The 24,013-nt window shown below is 39.1% G+C and overlaps 1 protein-coding gene across 1 annotated transcript; it reads left to right on the top strand.

Moving 5' to 3' along the window:
• The first annotated feature begins 3,026 nt into the window (after positions 1–3,026).
• Positions 3,027–18,032, top strand: si:dkey-175m17.7. Its single transcript, XM_038709366.1, is given in 4 exon segments — positions 3,027–9,156; positions 9,158–10,812; positions 11,400–11,702; positions 12,545–18,032. Coding segments are annotated over 4 exon segments (2,640 nt in total). The 5' UTR covers positions 3,027–8,740; the 3' UTR covers positions 12,811–18,032.
• The last annotated feature ends 5,981 nt before the right edge of the window (positions 18,033–24,013 follow it).

Raw genomic sequence — 24,013 nt, 5'->3', positions numbered from 1 at the left:
TCAGAGATTATTTACTGTAACCAGCTAGCTAATAACATCGACGACATATGTTGACATCAATTTACATACAAGAACAGGTTTTAGTATGTATTATTTTTAATTAAATACAGGCCAATATACTTCATGAAGTTGCAGGAGATGGATTTGCTCCGAGTTCACAAGTAGCAACTCCAACTTTGAGCGCCATTTTATTGTACTTTTTCTAGTTGGAGGTCGGAAATCTTCAAAATTCAGTGCACTGAATTTGAGCTGACACAGATTTTCTATCTGTACCGCTGGTTTTCAGTACTCAATACTTTCACACAATAAACAGAAACAGAGTAGAAACCATCTAGAATTGTGATCTCCCATTGGACTGTCAAATTACACTGAGGTCTGAAAATGAAATTAATCAGTAATCAGTACGGCTGTATATGATGCTGGGGTATTCCAAATTTCCAGGGTCCACAATGACGGACAAAAGGCTGAAAATTAATTATTCTGTCTTTACCAAACAACCCCAGGGGGGCAGTTTAGATTACTGTTCTTATTTTACTGAAAGAGAAAAGGGTGTTTTGTTCAGCATGCATCAATGTCCACATTAAGTGTGAAACAGTTGAAAAATCTCTGAAGCTCATGTATTAACATGTTATATCTTATTTCTTTAATTTCATAATAAAAACGGCAAAACAAAGTATCAGAACATCAAGTTGCGGTTTTATGGGGGTTTTTTGAGCTCAACTATTTCTTGCCCAGTAGCAGCGAGTTCCTGGGGTGTTGTTGTCAGCATGAGGTTGCCAGCAAACCAGTGTAGACTTCAGAAAGTCACTGCTCAGTTCTTAGAAATAGCCCGGCACATAAGTGGAATTGATTTTCTCAACTTGTATTTCCCAAAATTTCGAACTATTCCTTTAATATCACAACTAGTACTTTTCTTGTGTATCTTCATGCGTTAGCATTAGAAAAACTGACACTGTTCTGACATTGTGTAATTGCAATGTTTGTGTGTGTCTGTGTGTGGATGAAGAACCTCCTGTAGAACAAATGTTTGACCCACAGTGCTAGTAGGTATTATTGTGAACATCCTAGTACCACCTTTGTGCCCAGTGCACAAGATCTTCCTGACCATCTGTCAGTTTGGTTATGTGTGTGGACAACCATATAAACACAGAAATGGACTGCCTCCTGTCATTTTGTGCCAACTCAGAGCTAAACACCAGGAAAACTGTAGAAATGTGGATTGTCGTCTGACAGAAACAGCCTGCTCATCAGCCTCTGGAAACAAATGATTCAGATGACTAATTTTCCCGTCGTCCACTATCTCGAGAAGCCGTTTTTACTGTGATGAAAAAAATTCATTTCATGTAGCAGAGGAAGAGATTCTCTAACTCGAGCAATTTTATGAGCCAGTAATTGAGCAGCCTTGGTTTTTGCTTTGGTGTTGTCCACTGTGCTGTGTGGGTGTTTGGCTGTCAGGTGCCTTTTGATGAAGGAGCTGCATAAAGCCGGGGCGGAGAGAGAGAACGGCGATATCGCCATCAATCTTGCAAAGCCAGACAGCCATCTGTTCCTATAAACACCAGCCCACTCAACATCTTGTCCCCAAGAACACCCACTGCATCAACTCTGCAGCTGAGACGCACTGTTCACCATGCTGCCTAAATCTACACTGATATTCTTTATAGTCCGCTGTCTGCTATAAGTCATAAACTGTCCTCCTGTCCTGTATGTGAGGCATCATTTCATGTCCATCAATTCTCTTTTCAAGACAAAATCAATTAGTTTTTTTATTGTACTCACCATGAAATTATAATTATTCCAACTCAGATTGAATTTGGTTTTATGAAACATTACACCGTTCACAGGTGCAAAGCAAGCAAATTATAGCTGTTTATTAAATTGCAGGTTTTGCTCAGGTGTTTGGGAAAGAGTTAAATCATCTGGAAAAACACTAGCATGTGTGCCATACTCCTCTCTCTGGCTTATGGCTGTGACTGTAAAGCTGCTATCTTTATTCTGCTGGTGGGGTAGCAGTGAGCCAAGGCAGGGCGTCATGATCTCCCCCGTAGGCTCATGCAGCTCTCACTAACAGGAACTGATTGGCACTCTCCTTCTTTTTCAAATATTTCTTTTTATCTGTGTGAGTCCTTATTTCAACTCGTTACACTTTCATGTGCTTGAATTCTGACGCAGCTAACGTGATTGCAAAGCTTAGCATACGTTAGCCTTTTCCTTAAATATTAATACATACCTAATCATGCGCATACATTTGCTTTTACCTCTCCACTCCTTGATCCACCCTGTGACATTTGTTTATTCAGCCTAATATAAGTAGCTTGCGCTGTCAAACACTTCAAATAGGATCCTCAGTAGCTGTTATGCCTCAGTTCTTCTAAAAGGGGCTCATAACTTATTCACACTACTGTCAACTTCTGAAGTCATGTATGCCTAGTAGATATATTATGCAATCAATTCAATTCAATTCAATTCAATTCAAATTAGCTTTATTGGCACGCATATGTAACAATAACATTGCCAAAGCATCATACATACAACATAAGAACAATCAACCCCATACATTTCATTAAACAAGTAATAAAGCGTAAAGTAATCAAAGCGTATGTGTTTGTGTTAAAAAAAAAAAAATTAAAAATAAAACAAATAAATAAAACAGTAAGTGTGTGTGTTAAATAAATAAATAAATAACACAGTAAGCGTGTGTGTGTGTTAAAAAAATAAAATAAAATAAATAAATAAAACAGTAAGAGAGTGTGTGTGTGTGTGTGTTAAAAAATAAAAATATATTAAAAATAAAATAAATAATAAATAAAACAGTAAGCCTGTGTGTGTTAAAAAAATAAAATAAAATAGTAAGCGTGTGTGTGTGTTAAAAATAAAAATATAAAAAATTAAATAAATAAATAAAACAGTAAGCGTATGTGTGTTAAAAAAATGTGTGTGTGTGTGTGTGTGTATATATATAATGACAAAAAAATTTAAAGAATAATTAATTGATTAAAAAAATAATAAAAGAAAAGAAGAAAAAGAAATCAGTATCAAATGTAAAAACAAAAAAATTACTAAAATATCAAACGATCAAAATAATAATAATTTGAAAATCTGTACAATTATTTAATCTGATACACAACACTGATATGAGTTGTGTGATATATAATATTGCTGCAGTTATGCAGCACACATGGGTTTACGGGTTTATTACTGTGCTTGGTTGTAGCCTGGCCATATTCTACAATATTACACATTTACACATTAATACATTACAGATTGTTTGATGGCCCTGGACCCGTAAGACATCAGATTTGGCCATAAAATTGAGCAGAACTCCTTTTTTTAACAATGAGCTACATCCTTTTGTCTCTCTGCACTGCTCTTTGATAGATTGGCTGCCACCCCAGTTCTGGGATCTGGCAATTGAAGCTATTAACAATGGGACAGTAATGAAAAACAAACTGAAAAGAACAAGTCTGTTTCTTTTATCATGCAAGCAACAGTTTCCGCGTTAGACAAGCATCAAACGGTCTATAAAGCAGATTGAGGCGGCTCATTTTTGAAAGGCAATCACTGCAAACACACAACAGCATATACTGTATGTTGGCAGAGCAGGTAGCTTACAGCCTTTCATCAGATTCCATAAATGTGATAGAAAGACAAATTAATTAGGCCAACCAACTGAAATGATTTCACATAAACACAGTTAATTAAACACAATTTCTATTAATGTCCTAATCAACAGGGCTGACACCATTTAACAGTTTTATTCTCATATGAATCCTTTCTCTAACTGCCATTTGTCACCAGTCTGGCCTCAGGACCAGAGAACAAATACACAGAGATGACGAGATGACAGGATATTTGAATTCTCAACAGTATTTACCTTTTTTAATTGTTTTAAACTCACTCCCTCATAAAAACTCTTTACCGGAAAGACATTGACTACCAGTCTATTTTTTCGACTAAGAAGGATCTGTCATTCCACAGAGGACTATATTGATAAAGCGTAGACATGAAAGAGAGTGCAAAAAAACAAAAGACATTTGCTGTTACATGTAGTACTCGACACTCAGTCCATTCCTCTGCCATACGATCGTTTTTTAAAAAACACTGGCACATCTTAAAGTCTGACCCTGAACTTTCATCTAACTTTGGAGATCCACCTCTTTTTGTTATGAAAAGGGGGGGAAATATAAGGTTTCACTTGGTCTGCGCCAATTCTGAGTACAAGATTAGGTCTAATCAAGAGATACAGACACGTTTACACCCGCTTCCAAAGGGCAACTACCACTGCGGCAGTTGCACACAGTGCAATAATACTATAAAAATGCATCATTTTTCCCAACCCCACACAGGCAAAACATTACCCATTAACAGTGTCATCATTTGTGCATCCACAAACGTAATCCACATGATACGCTGTCCCTGTGGTCTTTCTTATGTTGAGAAAACAATTAGAAAACTTAAACAAAGGATTAGTGAGCACAAAAGTACTATACATAGAAACGATCAGCTTTATCCTATTGCTGTGCACTTCAGTGATGCTCACCGTGACATCGCTTCACTATGGTTCCGTGGCAACAGGTCACCCTACCACTCAGGGGCAGTGACTGTGATTGGCTCCAAGGGGACTTGACAGTGAATTCCTGCTTAACATTTTTCTCGTGATTCTGAACATTTTTGCACATTTATTGTCTGCATATGCTTTGCTACTTAATGATTCACCTGAGGATTTCCCTGTCCAGCCCTAAACATTCCTGGATATGTATGAATATGCACATATATTATTAGGACCATTAAGTATTGTGTCCTGTTGATTGTGACCATTTACATATGAATGCACTGATGCCGCTAGTTATTCTTGAGGCCTTGATGTTTTTGTTGCACCTATATAATAATAAAGGAATTTTTTTAGGCAACATTCAGGGTGATGATTTTTTTCACTTTGTATTTTTTTCTATAAATTTCATTGTTATTTAACCTTAAATTATTGAAGTATGATATTATTGTTTTTTGAATCTATTGTGGGGTCAAATGTTGTGTTTTCATTATATTTCCTCGATTTATCTATTGATGTATAAGGTACTAGCAAGATCTGAGAACATATCTGTCAATGAATGCATTTTATTACATTTTTTGGTGTACATTCATGATACATCCATCTAGTGTAGATCACTCTGGAACGATATAGTATTGTTACCACAGAGAGACTCATATGGAAGCTTAGTCTGGATCTTTAGTAATGGAAATGTGACTGAATGTTTTGTAATGGCTGCATTATTTTGTGAGGGAGTGGGTGATTGGTGTAGACAAACAAGTCACCTCCTACAAAAGATGGCTTCTCAGTATGTAACACTATTTGCCCGATGAAGGTCTCGCACCGAAACGTTGTGTCAGTACTTTTTTTTTTGCAAGTTGGACAGTGTGCGAGAGTTTTCTTTGCAAATTGCCTTAAACCCAAAGTCCTGCAAAACCAGATCCCCACAACTGACTCGACAAGTAGTGGCAGAAGTACTCAAACCTCAACTTAAGTAAAAGTACCAACGCAACAACGTAAAATGACTTAAGTACGAAAGTATTGTCAACAATTGTACTTCAGTATCAAGAGTAAAAGTACTCATTGTATAGAAAGATGTCCCCTGTGACTGACTAGCTGGTCATGGTGGAACTGGTTTCAACTACTGTATGTACAGGGAAGTAGTTTAGTCGTTCCCAAGGGGTTGCCGCCTCTAAGGGTCACAAAATAAATCGTGGGTGGGAGGAGGTTGGACATGACCACAAAGCTTCAGCAGGCCAACCCCATTTATATCCAATTGCAGGGTTGACTGTATGTAGTAATGTGAAATTTTAACATGTTGCCAACAGAAGCTTTTATTGTTACTAGCCCTTCAGATGGTGTAAGGCATCACTGTTGTACTTTGTTTTAGTATTTTCCATCTCTCTCTCTCTCTCTCTCTCTCTCTCTCTCTCTCTCTCTTTGGCCCTTACTGTCTGCCAAAGCTATGCCCATGAGTGAGTGAAAAGGCCACTAGCCCGTCTGCAGTTTACAGTGTGTGAGAGAAAAGTGATCAGAGTGATAGTGACTTCCACCATGATAAAACTGGGTCAATGTAACCCCCACCCCCTCCACCACAGGCAAGGCTGAAAAAGGAAAAAAAAGATGAGGATACCATCACCAGACTCTGTGCGTGGGTATAAGCATGGGGACACTGGAGCGTGGTTTGCTTTCTCTATGGGTCGGTATCTGTGTTGTGTTGGGACTGAAGGCATCCCCAGATTATTTTGACATGATCCTTCCTCCCCTGTAGTCTGTGGTTTACAGTGTCACGTTATAATCTGACCCCATGTATGTTCTCTCCACCCACGTTGTTTCTGTCAGCCAGTGTTGTCTTCAGTGTCTGTTCCTCCGTTTTCCACTTTCAACTTTTTGGTCTTCCACTCTGAGAGTTTCTTGGCTGGAATGGCTTTTAAAATGAAAATCCACCATAACAAACACTGTTTTAAAACAACTATATGAGATGTATGTCACAATTATAGTCTAGTTTGTTGTGAGGTTGATGCATCTCCAGCTTAGCTATTGCTGAGTGTAAAGTGTTTTGTCAAAATGACCAAAAAATGTCTCACTTACGCTAGTGGTATATAGAAATGCATATAGATTGATTTACTTGTCTAGGTTTTGAGATGTCTGTCTCTGAAATGTCTGCCCCGCAATGGAGGTGTAGACAATGGAGAATATGATGTCAACTGTTTCCATTGTGACTATATCTTCAGTAGAAAGTAGTTCCAATAAAAAGCATTCACTGTGAGATCTTTGAAGATGCTGCTGTTGAAGGTAATTGCTTACTTCATGCTCACTTCATACCAACATCAACAGAATAACAAACAGACTGCATAGTTGTCAAGTCTGCAGTAAAATGCAACACTTTTCTTTTCTGGACTTGGAAATCTCTTGTTCTAGTTGAACTCTGTTTGAGCTTAATGCTAACATCAGCATGCCAGCATCCTCCTAACCAACCTGTATAGCCGCCCCTACAGCCATGCCGCTAGTGTGGCAAAAAGTAAATTAAAGTACTTCATCAACCAAACAACTCCTGGATGCGCTGAACATTTCTGATTGATGTTATTTAACAGTGTGTGTATCAGAGGGTGGATTTTCACTTTAATAATATTTCATGTTAACGTTTAAGAGCAGCCTTTATAATGAATGTACCAAGTCAAAAGTCTGGTAGTAACTGTACCAACCTTTTATTAATAGCATTAATCATAAAGGCAATTTAATGATACAAAAAAATTCTTCTTATGTGTTTTATTACAAAGTGTATATTTATAAGCTACAGCCAGTTGAATTGTTTTTGCTGTGTCATGGTGAGAAAGCTTTGTATTCAGCTGAATTGTATTGTTGTGTATGTGGTGACCTTCTGTTTATACCATGGCCTGGACAAATGCTAATTTCTAATTGGCCCAAAGGATTCGGTTAATTTAGTTTATTCCAGAGGCAGAGGATGAACAGGCTGGGTGGCTGGGAGCAGGAAGTGTTTCATTTCAGGTAATCACATGGCTCTCCAGCATTAAGCAGTCTTTAAAGTGAAGAATCCCACTGAGCCATTGGCTCAGTCTCCATGTTGTCCTGTTGCAAAACAGTGCAAAGACAGCTATATGATTTTGGTCGAATTTAAGTACTGCTTAAAAATAATCTGTGCATATCACAGGAGCATTCACATACATGGGCTTCTTCTTCAGCCCCAAGGCAATCATGACAAATCATCCATTGCCAGTTGTTTTGTTTTTTTACAGGCTTGGGCATCATTACATAGTGCAGCTATGTTTTACAGTATATTTTTACCATCAGCCATGACTTGGCTTGGCTTGGCTTATTATTTCATGTGACTGAGGACTCATCAGAGGGAGGAAGGTTGTTGAAGCTTATTTGATGCAGCTTTTGTAACTGAGCTTTTAAAAAGCCTCAATGCCATCAGGATTATCAGGGATTATTTGCTGCAAACAGCAAACAGGTACACACTCTTGTACCTTTGAATTTGGAATTTTATACCCTAATGGTCGTGATATTACTGGGAAACAGTTTAAATTTGAATGTCAAACTCCTATGAATATAGATGAGCGTTAAATGCCCGGCAAGTGGCCCTGGTATAAGCAGGTAACAGACTGATGTGCATGTTTAAATGGATTTGGGGGGGGGGGAGTAATCACAACAGTGTAATCCTTTCAAATCAAACATGCACCTCAGTGGGTATTCTGTTTATATAATTTCTCCTTTCATTTGCAGCAGATGTGAAAGGAAAATATGTGTGACATGTTAATGGTCAAAACTGAGATGGTGGTTGTTGGTTTTGTATTTGTTCCTGGTATGTTTTGGTATGCTAATGACACCTTAGAGATGACTTGCAAAAATATGCAAAACATAAGAATCTATTGTTGTTATCAACATGTGTTGTCATTCCTGTGGTGGATTTGGGGTTTTACTTTACATTTCACAAATAATTATTTTTAAATGTAATCAATCACACAATATTCTAAACATGATATGATAAACATACGATATCAATAGAAAAAAACAATTATGCTCACAATTATGTGTATGTGCTGTCTAACAGCATGTGCTGTTTGTCTAAACTTATGGAAGGTAAAGTGTGCCCCACATCTTCAGTGTTTGTTAAATTATAGTAATTTCCTGACTACTCTCTTCCTGTCTCTCTCTCCCTCTTCACTGGACAGCTTTGCATAAACCCAGATGCCTCCCCTCCCTCTTGATGAGCGCATAGTGGTCATTCAGCGCCCTAAAAACTTAACCCTGTGTGACGCTTCCCCACAAGCCATCCCACATCACTCCTCTCAAATATCAGCCTCTTCCAATGGACAAGTCACTCACCCTTCTCAGTCCCATTTCTATTCACCCGCCTGTAAATCTGTGACTCTGGGATGCAAGCGCAGATCCTCCCGTGCGCAGAAATTCAAGGCCGACCAGCCTGTCATCCCAGCGGGTGTCAGACACATCCCTAGCCACTGCCATAGCAATGGCACTGTAACACTCGGCCCACGGCTGCCCTCCCACACACATACTATTGATATCAGGCTGACAGTGGACAAGGGAGGACGAGGAGTATTAAGCAACTCATTAGGGCGCAGCGGAAGTGTAAAAGGTGGTCAAGCAAAATGTCTCTTTACAGTTGGATCAAGGACAGTATGAGAGAAAAACTGGAACTGCAGGGAGACCAGGTGTAGCCGAACAAAAGTCACAGCGAAGTCGCCATAGTCAGCTGTCATCTTCCCCCGGAGGCGTCTTACAGTTCGTCCCCGCTCAGGCGCAGCAGCATAGGTTCAGGAGTGAAAAGGAAAATGCTAGTTTTCTTAACAGAAGTGACCAGGAATTCCCCTCTTTAAGTCACAAGAAGAATTCCAAACTGGGAACTGTCCATCAAAGCCATAATAGTCAAGGTCTGCCCTACCACCACAACTCCGTCCCTGTGCCCCATGCCGCCATCCTAAACTCCAGCTATCCCTCGTCTCCTCCCTCCCAATCCGCCCATGTCCCAATATCATTTCAGCAACTCAACCAGCCGCACCCATCCCGCACCAGGGATCACCGCCCTCACATTCTTCACGCTCTCCCTGTCTCCCCCTGCTCTTCCAATATCGGAGGGTTTCCCAGCCCTGACCATACCTGCACCATCGACTGCGCCCACCCATTCAGTTGTGGCTGTTGGAGGTTGGTAAGATGCAGAGGATTTAAGGGACACTCTGATAGCTGCCAAGGAGGTGGAGGAAGCTCTTCCACCTCGTTTTCCTGTGTTCACAATGTCGGAGCAGTGAAGAGAGGAGGCAAAGACATGGGCCTAAGAAATCTGGGTGGGTGTCTCTCCACCACGTCCACCTCCAACACCTCCTCTTCTAACAGCACTGTGTCTGATTGCCGAGCAAACTTGTTCAAACCTCTCCGCTGTGCCTCCTGTTCTGCTGAGGCTGGAAACTTCGAGAGTCCTGCTTTCCTTCGCAAAAAACTGGTAGGGGGATGTCTGCCCTGTACCCCGCTATCGTCCTCTGCCCCTCTCCGGGCGATACAGAGCTGTGTCACAGGCTGCAACCCCAAAGCCTCTCAGACAGGCAGCTCCACCTGCAGCTACTGCAGCAGCGACCCCATAGTGGTGACATTCAACCCCCGCCGAGGCAAACCCCCAGGAAGAGGCATCGGAGCTGCTCATCCAATGGGTATGTTCCAAGCCGATGATGATGACTACAGCGTACGTACGATCTGGCCTGAAGAACTGGCCAAGAAGATGACCCATTCTAAAGCCCAAAAGAATCACTGTGCAGGGATGGGAATAGGAGTTGGGAAGACCTGTGCAAGCCAGGCCCAAAATGGCAGTACCGGAACAGGCCTTGTCCCCCTAGACTGTCAAAAACTCCAGGAATATGTGCAGCCTCAGCTAACAGACCATGCAGGCCGACGGCGGCTTCAGCAGGGGAAAATGGCTGCCCTTGATTTTATGGGCTACAAGTCAGGATCTGGGTATGACAATGGCCGGAACTCACTGAAGAGGCTCTTGAATAAAGCCGAAGATGTAGGAATGGGCAATGGTCCTGAGGAAGACGGAGATGTAGCATATCCATGTTCCCCCTCTCCCCGCTCTGCCTCCCCACCGACACCAGTGTCCTTTTCGCCTCCACCGTCCGCCCCTAGCACACTGATCAAACCCAAACCCTGGCAGAGAGACAGGGAGGGAGGATATTCTCTGCCGTCGGCTCAGTCACTTCACCTGGCCCTCAATTCCCTGAACAGAGAACAAGATGAGGAGAACAGCAGAAGTAAGAATATCTTATCATTTACCTGTGCAAGTGCTAAAATATACATCATATCTACACTGTGAAGTCACACATTTTCCACCGCAATCACTGACATTAAGCTGGGTCATTTTAGGTTGAATGTCATTTAGCAGCATTTTTAACCCTTTACATGTCCACCAAAAAATCCTGGTTAGCTTTAACGTGCGTGTGTTCGTGAGTGCAGTCTGTGTTAAGTGTATGTCATGATTCTGAGCCCCTTGATATGTGAAAATACTTTTCCTGGGTTTTTCATTTGGGAACATCTAGCTCATTTGGATCTTAGCAAGTTGTTTCATTTAAGTTATAATATAATCAAAGTGCTAATGGTCAGACCACTTTTATAGCCAATTAGCTAATTAACTCTAATATGACCTACTTTTGAATTAGGGATTCCATTGTTGATTTAGTCACTATAGATGTTGTTTTTCTGTTGGATTTTTTGTCACCCTGTTCATATTTTAACGTATTAATCTTGTAATTTCTTACTTTGTGGCAGCAGTTTAAACTCTAACATAACTGTATTCACACACGGCAGAGGATGTCTTTACACACGTCTTGTCTCCTTTTAGTGCACCTTTCTCTGCCGCTCTCCTCTTCGTTACCGGCTTCTCTGTCAGATGAGACCGTGATGACACCTGATGCAGAGAACGCCGTCGTCAGTCCCATCTTGCCTTTCTTGTTTCTGGGGAACGAGAGAGACGCCGAGGACCTGGACCTGCTGCTGCGCCTCAACATCGGCTACGTGGTCAACGTGACCACACACCTGCCTCTCTACCACGTCAGCTCTGGGCTGCGCTACAAAAGGCTGCCAGCCACCGATAACAGCAAGCAAAACCTTCGACAATACTTTGAGGAGGTTTTTGAGTTCATTGGTAAGTCCACATCTCATATGTTGTTGTATTGTGAGGATGTATATGGTATGTTGAAGAGAGTCAGTCAGCACTAAGAAGTAAAGTAACAATTAGCAGTGGTGGGCAGTAGTGCATTACTTAGTCGTGTGTGACAGTAATGTGATTACTTTTTTCATTAACAATGGGTTACAATTAATTAAATAATTACATTACAGTTACTAGTACTAATAGTAACGGTCCATTACTTCAACATTCTGGGGGTTGGCTTGTTAGCTGTCTTACCAAGAGTTTAATGGAGGCATTCAGTGGCGAGAGTGGTCCAGAATGTTTTCTGGGGTGAGAGGAGTAGGGAGGGGGTTAGCCACTACCAAAAGAGGAGAAAAGCGCCTCACAGTCACTCAAAAGTTGTGTCTTCGTAGCTGCTAGCTAGCTAGCGTTAGCTGTGCCTACAATGGGGTGGTATCCCACATTCAGGTAACAAGGTTTCGTTCAGTTGGGACTAGAGTGCTGCGTGCAGTCACCAGGGCTAAGCTAGCTGTTGATGGTCAGTAAATAACTGTATCTCCAAACAGTAGACTTTAACTATATTGTTTCATTTTCTATTTTGACAGACTATGTGAAATTTGGGTGTGGAGGCTTTGTTGACAGTTTTTGATTGTTTGTTTTTTTAATTCTTTATTTACACAAAGACAATAGTTGCTGACAGGTACCTTTGCTAGGGCTGGATTGAGAACAAGACTGCAGTAGGAACTCAGCCTTGTACATGGGGCAGGCACTCAACCAAGTTAGAGATAACCACCCTCCAGTTTTTACATCTTTAATTCAGCAAATTGAATTCACTGTTTGGTTGTTCTCATTCACAGAGGAGGCATATCAGAGTGGACAGGGAGTGTTGGTACACTGCCAGGCAGGCGTGTCCCGTTCTGCAACCATTGTCATCGCCTACCTTATGAAGCATACCCTCATGACAATGACAGATGCCTACAAATATGTGCGGAGCCGTCGTCCAGTGGTGTCACCGAATCTAAACTTCATGGGCCAGCTTTTGGAGTTCGAGAGGGACCTCAACTCTGGGGTGACTCCTCGTATCCTGATGCCTAAACTTAACGGTGTGGAGACGCAGGTGTGAGAACGGTCAGGGGTCAGGAGTGTGTAAAATGAGACAAACTAGAGGGATTAAATGGCATTAATGATGATCACTGAAAGTGTGGCACATTTTGGAAGAGAAACCTAATATAGAAATATTACAATTTGAAACTGGTGGCGTGTTTGGTAATTAGTGCACTTTTAATACTGTGAAATGTGAGAAAAAAGACAGGATGCTACATTTGTTTAAGAAATAACTCTTAGACAACATGATCATCATCCAGTATTCTGTTTGTAAGGTAATGTGCCAATATTTTGTATGGGCTTAACATCACTTTAAGATATCTCATGTCTTTTTTTCTGATGTTTCTTCCTTTATGTTCCCATCGTTTACAGCCACACATAGAAAAACAGTGACTTTGTTGCCATTAATCATAAATGCATTCAGAGTATGAACGCAGACATTGAAAGGGTTCACTGGTGATGTCTGGTCAAGTCCTACTTCATCTACAACACCACTTTGATGTTTCCACCACATGTAGCAACACACAGGTTATTACAATGCACTTTACTTCCCATGGATTTGTTTCATTATCACCAACTTAATTCTCACAAGGATGAGAAGAATTTGTCACACAGACCTCAGTCACTGTTTTTGGTTAAGAGTATCATGTCTATGAGGTTTTTTTTCCTATTTGAGAACTGTGAAATAGAGCGGCATGGCACCTAATAGGTAGCATTGAGTAGCATTAATCTGGGAAACGTATCGCAAAAGGGACTAACAGCTTGTGGAAATGCATAAGAATGGTTTTATTTCAGTGAAGTCGCCTGTATAATAGCAAAATAAAGTTTTGCAAGTCTGAAATGATGCTGTGCACTGAAAACATCTCATGGGTGATGCACTCACAGGGTTGGAGTAACAAATAAGTACAGCTGTCAGTGACAATATTAAGTGTCAGTGTTAATGTTAACACTGCATATCCATTCTAATATACAGGTTAATACACTGAAATAAGCTCATTAGAAACACATTTACTACAAAGCTGAAACCACAACTCAACTGTACTTTCAGAGATTTTTTATGCACACTATGATTTACAGTATATTTGACTGGAGATGTGGGTTGGCAGGACTTGTCCTGCTGGAATAATGTGCTTTAAAACAGACCTTTTCCAACTGTGCACTATTTATTTTGTGGTTGATTCATAAGAGAAATGCATTATTTTTATTAATTTTATACAATGTAAAAAAAAAACATTCTTGTTTGGTGTTTAGCATGAAACAGTCTTGTCATGGTGCACGGACAGATATTTCTAAAAAAGCAAAGAGCACACCATAGTTTGATTTATTGGAGAAGACCCAGTAACAGGGAAGAGGCAACAATTTACATCCCGCTTAACCAGTCTGGTTGGTAACATAGAGCCCACATATTCAATATGTGTTGTGGTGGAAAAACTGTGCAAAACTATAAGCTTTTATTTTGTCATTTTTGATCGCCGATCTTGGCTTGCTTTTCTTGTTTTAACATCCTGTGGCAGCTAACAAGAGTTGCCACATGTACCAATTTGAAAAAATGTATTGTTTCACAGCTTACAATGTCTTCCCTAAAGTCATGATCACTCTTACAGCCAAATCTACTTTATAGTTAGTTTTTTGTGAAGGAGTCAAAAAACATCACTGTTTTCTTAGAGATGGTGATGTCTTAGTTGCTTAGTCGATGTCCGTTGTTACTCCCTAACTGTTCTTTTGCCTTATTGTTGTCTTTACTGAATTTCTCAATTGTGTCCCTTATGACTATGCATTATTTTTATTATGAAGGCTTTGGTTGGATTAGAGAAGGATACTTGATTCACTGTAAACTCCTCCATAACTGAATTGTTATGGTCGGAGTCCTTTTCAGTACACATTCAATTAAACTTTTATGTCCTGTAAAGTGACTCTGCTGGTTTAGGATAGCAAAAACATCACTGGACATTAAAGTGGGGCCTTTTAAGGTATTTTCATATTACAGAACAGTTACAAAACATCTCATAAATCAGTTATAATGTACAAAGTCAGTGCAGATTTCCTTCAGTGTTGTGTAGTTCTTAAATTTGGGTCTAAAACAATGTGATATAAACGGAGTATATCGAGCGTTGACTTGCAGGATTTTCAAAGCATCACAGCTCCATATTATATCAGTTAATTTACTTTCTGGAAAGAAGCAGTGATTAGTTGAAAACTGGTGTTTTCTAAACTGTTAGCCAACACTTGGAATTATTTTGCACATTTTCTAAACTGATGCCATACACATTTTTTGATAACATGCTATTAATGTATACAGTGAAATACACAATTTGTGCTAGCATCAATTGTTAACCTGAGTCACATGTGACATACTTGTAAAGAAAGATTAAATTACTTTTTGCAAGGATGTAGGTAGAGGAGACACTTGTGATGTTATTATTTTTATTTATTTGTGTTGTGTTCTCCTATGAATAAATGCTTGTGCAGTGTGGCAGGGATGCTGGGGCACTCTCATAGTGCACAGATTCAGCACACGTCTATGAGTGACCATTTGACAACACATTAAAGAGGGAATGTGCAATACTAGCTCGTGTGTCCACAAAAACCCAAACAAATTGAAATATAAATTGAGTATATGTGACCGAATATAAAAGTTTACACCTGAGGTAAGAGTTCAAAAGCTTTGTTAGTTTTTTGTTTTTATTCGTGTAATATTTTAACCAGATTCCAGTTGCCCCTTTTCTAGATTTCAACTTAACAAAAATGCCCTGTTTCAAGTTTCTACAACCAAAATGCCTTCAGTTCAGCCTTGTGTAATTTGGTCCTCTGGTGTTGTCATCATAAATATGACTTTGTAAAATGATCCTGAATTTTGCTTGTTGGATTTATTTTCTGGCTAAATGACTTTGATATAGGCTATATATTTTTCTACAGTCAATTTTCTTCATCATGTTAGGTATACACATATAGTGTAACTGTGTATTTACAGTTTTATACATGAATCTTTGTTTTGTATGAAAGGCCTTTTCGGGCAGAATGACATCTTCCAGCAGAGACAGTAAGGATCTTCAGCCGTGCTTTGCGTTGCAGTATTACAGTTTCATTGTTATCAGACCTCATTAAACGTGGGTCAACATACCGTATTCCTGTTTTTACCTCTCGCCTTTATTTTAGCTGGAGAGACCTCAACCAAACATGCTGTTCACTCCTCCAGTCTCTCCAGCTCAGCTCACAGTAGGTGTAGTATTAACCTTTGAAGAAGGGCCTGTAGCTATAGCTCCTTGATTTTTATACAGACTTTATATGCAAGATGGCTGTCGAAGCAATTTCCACGCTTGATGGACTTGCTGTGCAGTTGAGTCAATGCTGACCTCGTCGTTTGTACTCAAGAGACACGTCGAAGGACAATGAACATTTTCTCTTTAATTCATATAAATTGAAGGGCCAGTGTCTCTGTGAGTGTCAGTGTGTGTACAAATCGTCTGTGTTTTGCACTTGAAAAGAGGAAGGTTGTTACAGTATGTGTGATAGTTTTTTGAGAACACTGTATATCCGTGCATAGCTTATTTGTGGGAACTTAATTATTCCTGTTTGTACTTTATTGCTCATTTTGAAACATTGTGTTACTTCCTGTACCAAATATTGAATTTAAGGATCTTGATTCATAGCAATGATGACGATGAGCGGATTCGAGAAAAAAAGCAGATCACCTCCTTCCTTCCTAACGGGGGTAAGAACTCTTCAGGTATGACTATCATTGTAATGCTGTGCTGTTTCACCCTGCCACCCGCCTCCTCCAGAGACCCAAAAACTCATGTTATCTAACCTGTGATGCTCTTCTGTCACCCTCTTCCTTTTCATAATGGATTGTTTCTCTTAAGCAAATGTAATATTTTCATATTGTAGTAACTGGTACTTGTATTTAGACAATGTTTTTACCTTCATGCACTGTGACTAATACAATGCTGCTATATCACAAAGACTTTTATTTGTATGTCACATTTAGCTGATGCAAAGTGGTGAATATCGCTAGAGGTGACTGATACAAAATGGGCTTGAATAAGGAATCCCTGCTCGCATTGTTCCAGTTTAATCCATGCTTCATTTGTACACTGCCTCAGTGCAGAGTACACAACCTCAGACAGCCCTTTTCCACCAAATCAGCTCTGGTTCTTGGAACCTTGGTGCTATCTAGTGAACCAGCCCGAGTTTCCACCAGTTTTGAGCAGAACCACTGTAGTCAGGGATGCATCAGTGGAGGGCGTTGCACAATGCACAGCAACCTATAGAATATGACACGCCCACTTCGGTTTGCCTTTCAGCTCAAGGAAAACCTGCTATTTTTTGGGGTTCCAGCTGAGAACCAACTTTTTCAAGTTCCAACCCAATTTATTTTTGGTTAAAATTCTCCGAACGGTTCAAAATTAGGTGTACCAACCAAAACGGAGCCGGTTCCATGTTGGTGGAAAAGGCCTGCAAGAGACTTTGTGCACAACCGTAGGATCTGTAGCTGTTCCTGTTGGTCTTCCTTTACGAGCATGATAGAAAGAAAAGAGACTGTAAAATGTAGCAGTAAAATCATTTTTAATCTCTTTGCTCACTGTGGTTCAATAAAACTGTGATGTTGCTTTTTCTGCAACAGTGTTCATTTTGGCCAAGATTTTGTCTGGGTTCGGTTATAGATTTATGGTTGAACTTAGTTACAGTATGTGAGATATGTCCAACGTATTTGACACCAATCTAGACTGTGTCCTCAAATTAATTAAAAACTGTCGAGTTAAAACATAAATCCTGTAACTGAAATTTTGACACAGTGCATTTTTGTATCACATGTTGCTATGTATAGTCAAAGTGCATTTACTCTGCGGTGTTGACGTGCAGCATATTAAGAGTTTTAATTCATGATTTGAGTGAAATTAAACACATCCTTGAAAATGACATAAACACAGGATGAAACACAGATTTCAAAATTATTATAATAATTTTTTTAGGCATGCTAGCGGCATACACACCTCTCAAAAATGTAGGCTACACAACCAGAGATATGTTTCTGTTAAGTGAATTTTACTGTGCACATTAACGTTATTGTGTTACAGATCTGCACTTTTAACAGGCATTCACAACCTGGATATGTTTTAGTTGCAGGATTTCTGTTGACTTTAGCTCCATAAAATAAAACTGCTTGTCATGACAGTTTTTTGACAGGTCAAGGAAGCAACAATCTGCCAGCAGTAATTCCTCAGTGTAAATGGCAAAAAATATTCAGAAGCATCTTTATATGAAATGTAGTAGAGCTCATGTTATGATATGATGTCAAGTACTTTAAAAATAGAATTGGTAGACAAAGTGACTACTGAACAACAATAATGCCTATTACAGTGTCAGTAATACAGACAAAGTTATAATCACACACCCATGAATTAGGGGTAAACTGCATATAATCTATGTTTGGACCTGTTTTAATTTGTCTGCTTATACAACAAAATATATTATTACTGTACCTGGGCTTTGGGGCTTATAAATGTTGAGACTCTTGAATAGATCTCAGATGTAAAAGTACAAAAAACATGCATCTATAAATCATCTTGTAGCACAAAATGATATGCAAACAGTCAAGTGGAGTTATACTGAAATATGCTTCAGAGAATCTGTAGCTAGCAAGTCAGCCAGTGTCAAAATTATGATCTGAAATATACACCGTTGTTCCACGCATCCATGACTTATCAGAAAGGAATAAAGGTCAGAAAGATACCTGTGCAAAATGTTTTGAGCAGCAGCAGAGTCTACCCCATGGAGTTACAAGTATGTAGATGACAAGAAAAGTTTGGTGTGTGGATCATTTGCTTAGATGTGACTATACTTTGTTGCCATGGCATCAAACTCCAATCCAGGCACAACAGTAGCATAGCATAGGCACAGCAGCTGCATATTGAGGTTTGAAAGGCCTTTTGTGGAGGTTTTCTCTGGACAGTGGCTGCTCTGCCTCAGTTCACAAATGTACTTTCTCTTCCATTTCTTACATGTTTGATTAGCAGCAGCTCTGTTAATTTGGTTAGTGACACGACTGAAGATTTTGCATCAAGTGATTTAATTGCTGTCTTGTCTTCTCTTTTGTTGGTTATAGCTGAATATGATATTGTTACATCAATAGCATCCTAAATTGTGCAGTACAAAAACCTGGCTGGATTGTGAAGTTGTTCTCCATGATAATTTCTACTAAACACACTGGAACTGGCTCTTTTAATAAATAAAAAAAATACCTGAGAAATCTTTTGGAGTATCTATTTTTCTGTGAGTGCGCTGAAAGCTTTGGTGAACTCAAACATCCAACAAAATTATACACTATGACAGGCTAAAGCTCACTGTGCTTACTGATCACCAGCGCCCTCTGAAATGAAAGTCTGGAGTGTCGATTTGGAAAGTATTGAGTGGTTACATTAGCATCAATACAAACGGCCAATTGCAATTGATGATCACACCACCCAGATCTGCTTTGCTCATCGTTACATAAGCGCGGGTTTGGGATTCACAGCTGTCTGATCGAGTACCCAGGGGTGGATCGATCTTGAAAAGAGGTTAAAATAAACTCTCTGTCTGCCTCGCAATAACTACTGCAAATAAAAAGCATGATCAGTGCAGGGTAGTGCTGTCCTGACTGTATTTAACTGTGAGGACAAAGTTTATATTTCATAATTACTCTAAATTGAAAATCTGTGCAAGTGGCAATCTCAAGTTTTTTGGTTAAAACCTAAACCTATTTTTATTTTTAGCCATGCTAGGACTTTGGTCCAGACTGAAATATCTCAGTAACTATATTGCCATAAAATGCTGTACAGACATTTATGGTGGCCATGGTGACTCTTCCTCTACAACCACCACGAGCTTCACATTTGTGGTTATGATTAAAATCTCTCAACAACTATTGGATGGATTGCCATAAAATTTGGTACAAACATTCATGTTCCCCTCAGGGTGAACTGTAATAACTTCTACGATCCCTTCACTTTTCATCTAGGGATCAAAATTTGATTCTCTTTAAAATCATACCAGTACTGGTAGCGCTAATCAGCATGCTAACACACATTTAGCTGACGCTTTTATCCAAAACGACTTACAATTGCTATACATGTCAAAATCTTATCTATCTATGCACCATCAACACCTCATACCCTAACACACTAAACCAAGATGATGAAGAGGGTAAATATCACCTGCTAAACCACAGGATGTTGGGATTGTCATTGTGAGCATGTTAGCATGCTGACATTAGCATTTAGCTCAAAGCACCACTGTGTCTAAGTACACTGGCACAATCTTTTTTTGTCAGATATGCAACGTTAGCCTAGCAAATGAGTCACAGGTAGCTATAGTCAGCACGTACAATGAAAGAAAAGTAATGCTGCCTGGATGTTGATGATTTTCAACATGAGAAAGAAACCTTATGTATGTTTACCTTTAATGTATGTATCTATAAAGTCACCCCTTAACACATCTGCAAGCTGCAGCGATGACATTAAATAAATCACAATTGCTGAAATATAAGTCAGTGGAGATCCTGAATGTCCATCCATCCATCGTCAACTGCTTATCCTGCGTACAGGGTTGCGGGGGGGCAGGAACCTATCCCAGCTGACATTGGGCGAAAGGCAGGGTACACCCTGGACAGGTCACCAGTCCATCGCAGGGCCACACATAGACAAAAAACAAATCACACTCACATTCACATTCACACGTAAGGACAATTTTGGAGACACCAATCAACCTAGCCTGCATGTCTTTGGATGGTGGGAGGAAGCCGGAGCACCCGGAGAGAAAAGTAGATGGTACTCTTATATACATTATTTATTCACCACTTAGCATGTATAAAAAAAAGACATCAGTCGTCATCAGTACACTGAATGGTTATGATAATGGAAAGTTTTTACTGTGGTTATGGCTGCATAGGCCAAGTTCAATTGTGGAGAACATCAGATGCATCAGCTGTGTTAAAAAGCCCAGAGTCATGAGACATTAACGCTCAGAGTCACACAGATAATGCATCTCGCATTTTGTTCTTCAATATCATTGAAACACTTCCAGCATTTCAGTGTCTGTTAGCCATTGGGTCCAATCATGGAATCAATGGCCCAAATGGGTTGAAATGAAAATCATTCACCAACATTGTTTCAATACGGACATCAACCTCGAGGCAGAGGACTGCACTATCTGCTGCGTGGATTCAAATCAAGATGTCAACAATACATTGACCGAGTCATGCACGTTTTATGTCAGACTCATTCTGAATTTATTTTGAGTCAAATCAAACTCACTAAAATCAGTCAGATGTTCCTAACTGTACACATTTGCGACACAGACTAAAACTTCAGTAAATCAAGTGAGAAAAGCTGTTTCTCAGCTTTGAGGTCTCCAAGCTGGAAGGCTCCAGTGTGCCACAACAGTAATTAAGTTCAACTTAATTAATTAAGTTAATTAATTGTCATATTTATAGCATAAGAGATAATTAAACACACAAGTGAGGTAATCATTGTAATTCAAACTATGTTCTTTGCCCAAAACATATGTTAAGCATTTTGCACTCTTATTTTGGAAAGAAATTTAAAGTTTACTTTTCTTCTATCTATCAAATAAATAAGTTTCTATTGCTCACTTGTGCATTGCTTCACCATATACACTTTTAACTGTGACATTATCATCATTATGGCAGCGTATTATTAAATGGCTTATTTGATGGGTGGCATGCGCCCACACTAATTACAACAGAGCATATCCTGCAGAGATGAAACGGGATCTCTCGTAGACCATCTGGTCAGCGTTTCAGACACAGCCCTTGCAGTCAAGCACTGGTTTGTACCTGCTGTCACTGTTTTTCGGAATTTGTGCCAGGACAGAAAAAATGGTTCATAAGGATTAAAGCTGGTTCTAATAAAACAAGCAATGTTGCCAAGTCCCCGCTTAATTAAAATGTGGGTTTAAACTGTAGATGTGTTGCCTGAAACCTGTTTGGAATTTGCTGCAGTAGATCAAGAATACATGACAAAACATCCTGAAAACCTGTGACAGTGGATAGCTGCTATTCAAAAAGAGTTATTTTTCTGGGATCTGCCTTCATCTCAATTAGAAACTGATATATAGGGATATGGTACATGCACAAAAGGGAGAGCATTTACCTCTCTGCAAGCCATATCAATATCTCAGCATATAAACCATCGGCATTTGCTTTATAACACACTATATCTTAGTTGGAAGTAGAAATTAAGACATTTTTAATTGGCTATTAGATCAACCACTGATGTGTTAACAGGAAATTAATGCTTAATAAAACAGCATAACATATTCACAATCATCTGATATGTCTTGAGTAGTAATCAATGTATCGTTGAATAATTTTAAGAGACTTGCATTGTTTCAGTAAGTTTTCGTTTTTTTAGTTAGTAAAATATTCATCAACAGTTTATACACCTGTGAAAATGATTAATAGGTAGGTTTAACATTCTTGACATTGGAAACGCTAGTTTGACCCAAAAAAAGTAACTTATGGTCCACTTACTTGCTTTTTCCCGAGCTTTCAACTGTGACAAGAGAGCAAACTGTATCATGAGGAGGAGGACTGTGAGATGTGGTTGAAAGCTCCAGGAAAAGCAACCAAGTGAACCATGAGTTAAGATGTTGTTTTTTTGTCAAACTGTTTATATTTATATATTTTATAACTCCTGATGACATGTCATTATATGATTATATGTTGTATTGTGTTATTAAACATTCATCAAACATTTATACACTTGATTTTTCATAAAGAGCATTATAGCTGTCGAGAGATCCATTATTAATAAACACTTAATAATTACAACCTATACTACTTTATATCTGCTTACAGCTACATTATAGTGTGTTAAAACACAACAACAAGCATTGGAAGAGACTGTCTTACCTGGTAAATTGATATTTTCAAATCTTATTTGACTGTTCTAATCAATTGTTAGTTTTTTACCAAATACAAACAAAAATTGTGTAATAGTATCAATATTAGAGCATTGATGTTTAAAAATATGGTGTTTGCTCATCAGTAGAGTCTTACTGTTACCGTAGAGTGCAGGGGAATCAAGAGTTCAGCGAGCCTAGCAGTCTCCAGATCTGTAACCTCCAACACAGTGAAGACAGCTCCATATGAAAAAGCTGTCAATCTCAAGGTGGTTCTAGCCATGGTATTTCTGTTTCCTGTGTTTTTTCAGCAGACATTTGAAATATCAATGCAGGAAAAGCACAAGTATAATGAATAACAGTATTACTGGCATTACTGCAGCCATGAATAATTATACCTGCGCAGTTTAATTGCATTTGTTATCAATATTTTTCATTAAAATATCAATACCTATGAAAGTGAATAGTCTCTTACAGATAGAGATCCATTTTGTGCTCCTTGGTTATGATCCATGATCAAAATATTGCAGGTGCAATGTGGTTGTAACTTCCTCCCAAATACATTGTTGTGCCTCAACATCAATCTGCACGTGGTTTGTAAAAAAATCACTTTTTCAAAGTGCACTGTCTGGTTAATCACTTGAACTGGTCAAAATATCAAGACAGTATTATTAAGATAAATGCTGCCTAACTTTGACACTTTTTTCTGAAAAGCCTGTTTAGTGCTTGAACCTGGTAGAGATAGTTCACCATGGTTTAAAATGAATGAGACGTTTCATCTCAATGGCAGAAGGTGAGGTTCATATGATTCACAGGAGTTCTACTTTATACATGATTACCTTCCTTAATGTATTACTGTCTACTGTAACTGTAAACTAATTTATAATTAGAATTTGGATCATTTGATTTGACTGTTTACTTCAAAAAAAGGCCAGGGGTTCACATACTGTATCAACAGGCTGGTTTATAAATCAGTTACGCAGTCAAACCTGCCAGCATCATCCAGCAGATGGAGTCCCTAAACTGCAGCTGCAGCTTATAAATCCAAACATACTCCTGTTTACTCTGTCCACATGAAGTTCATCTGCAATCCCTGACAGGGAAATCAAGACTAAAATCAGTCATTCATTCAATAAAAAGCAAAATACTGAGATCAAATAAAGAGTAATTTTTTTTGCTCTCTGATGTTTACACAAGACTGGGAAAGTTTTTATATAACAATACAATTTCCCAGAAGAAAGTCCCTTCATTAGCCCTTCTAACATGCAAAAATAAAATGCATGTTTTTCCTTTACTCTCTCTTCTCTCTTTAGACTTTTTTT

The sequence above is a fragment of the Micropterus salmoides genome, unplaced genomic scaffold, assembly GCF_014851395.1.
Source record: "Micropterus salmoides isolate LMB-PRFRI ecotype aquatic unplaced genomic scaffold, ASM1485139v1 Ms_hic_scaffold_9, whole genome shotgun sequence".
In the NCBI taxonomy this organism is placed as follows: Eukaryota; Metazoa; Chordata; class Actinopteri; order Centrarchiformes; family Centrarchidae; genus Micropterus; species Micropterus salmoides.
The sequence above is the reverse complement of the archived record's forward strand: the minus strand, read 5'-3'. Positions and strand labels throughout refer to the sequence as shown.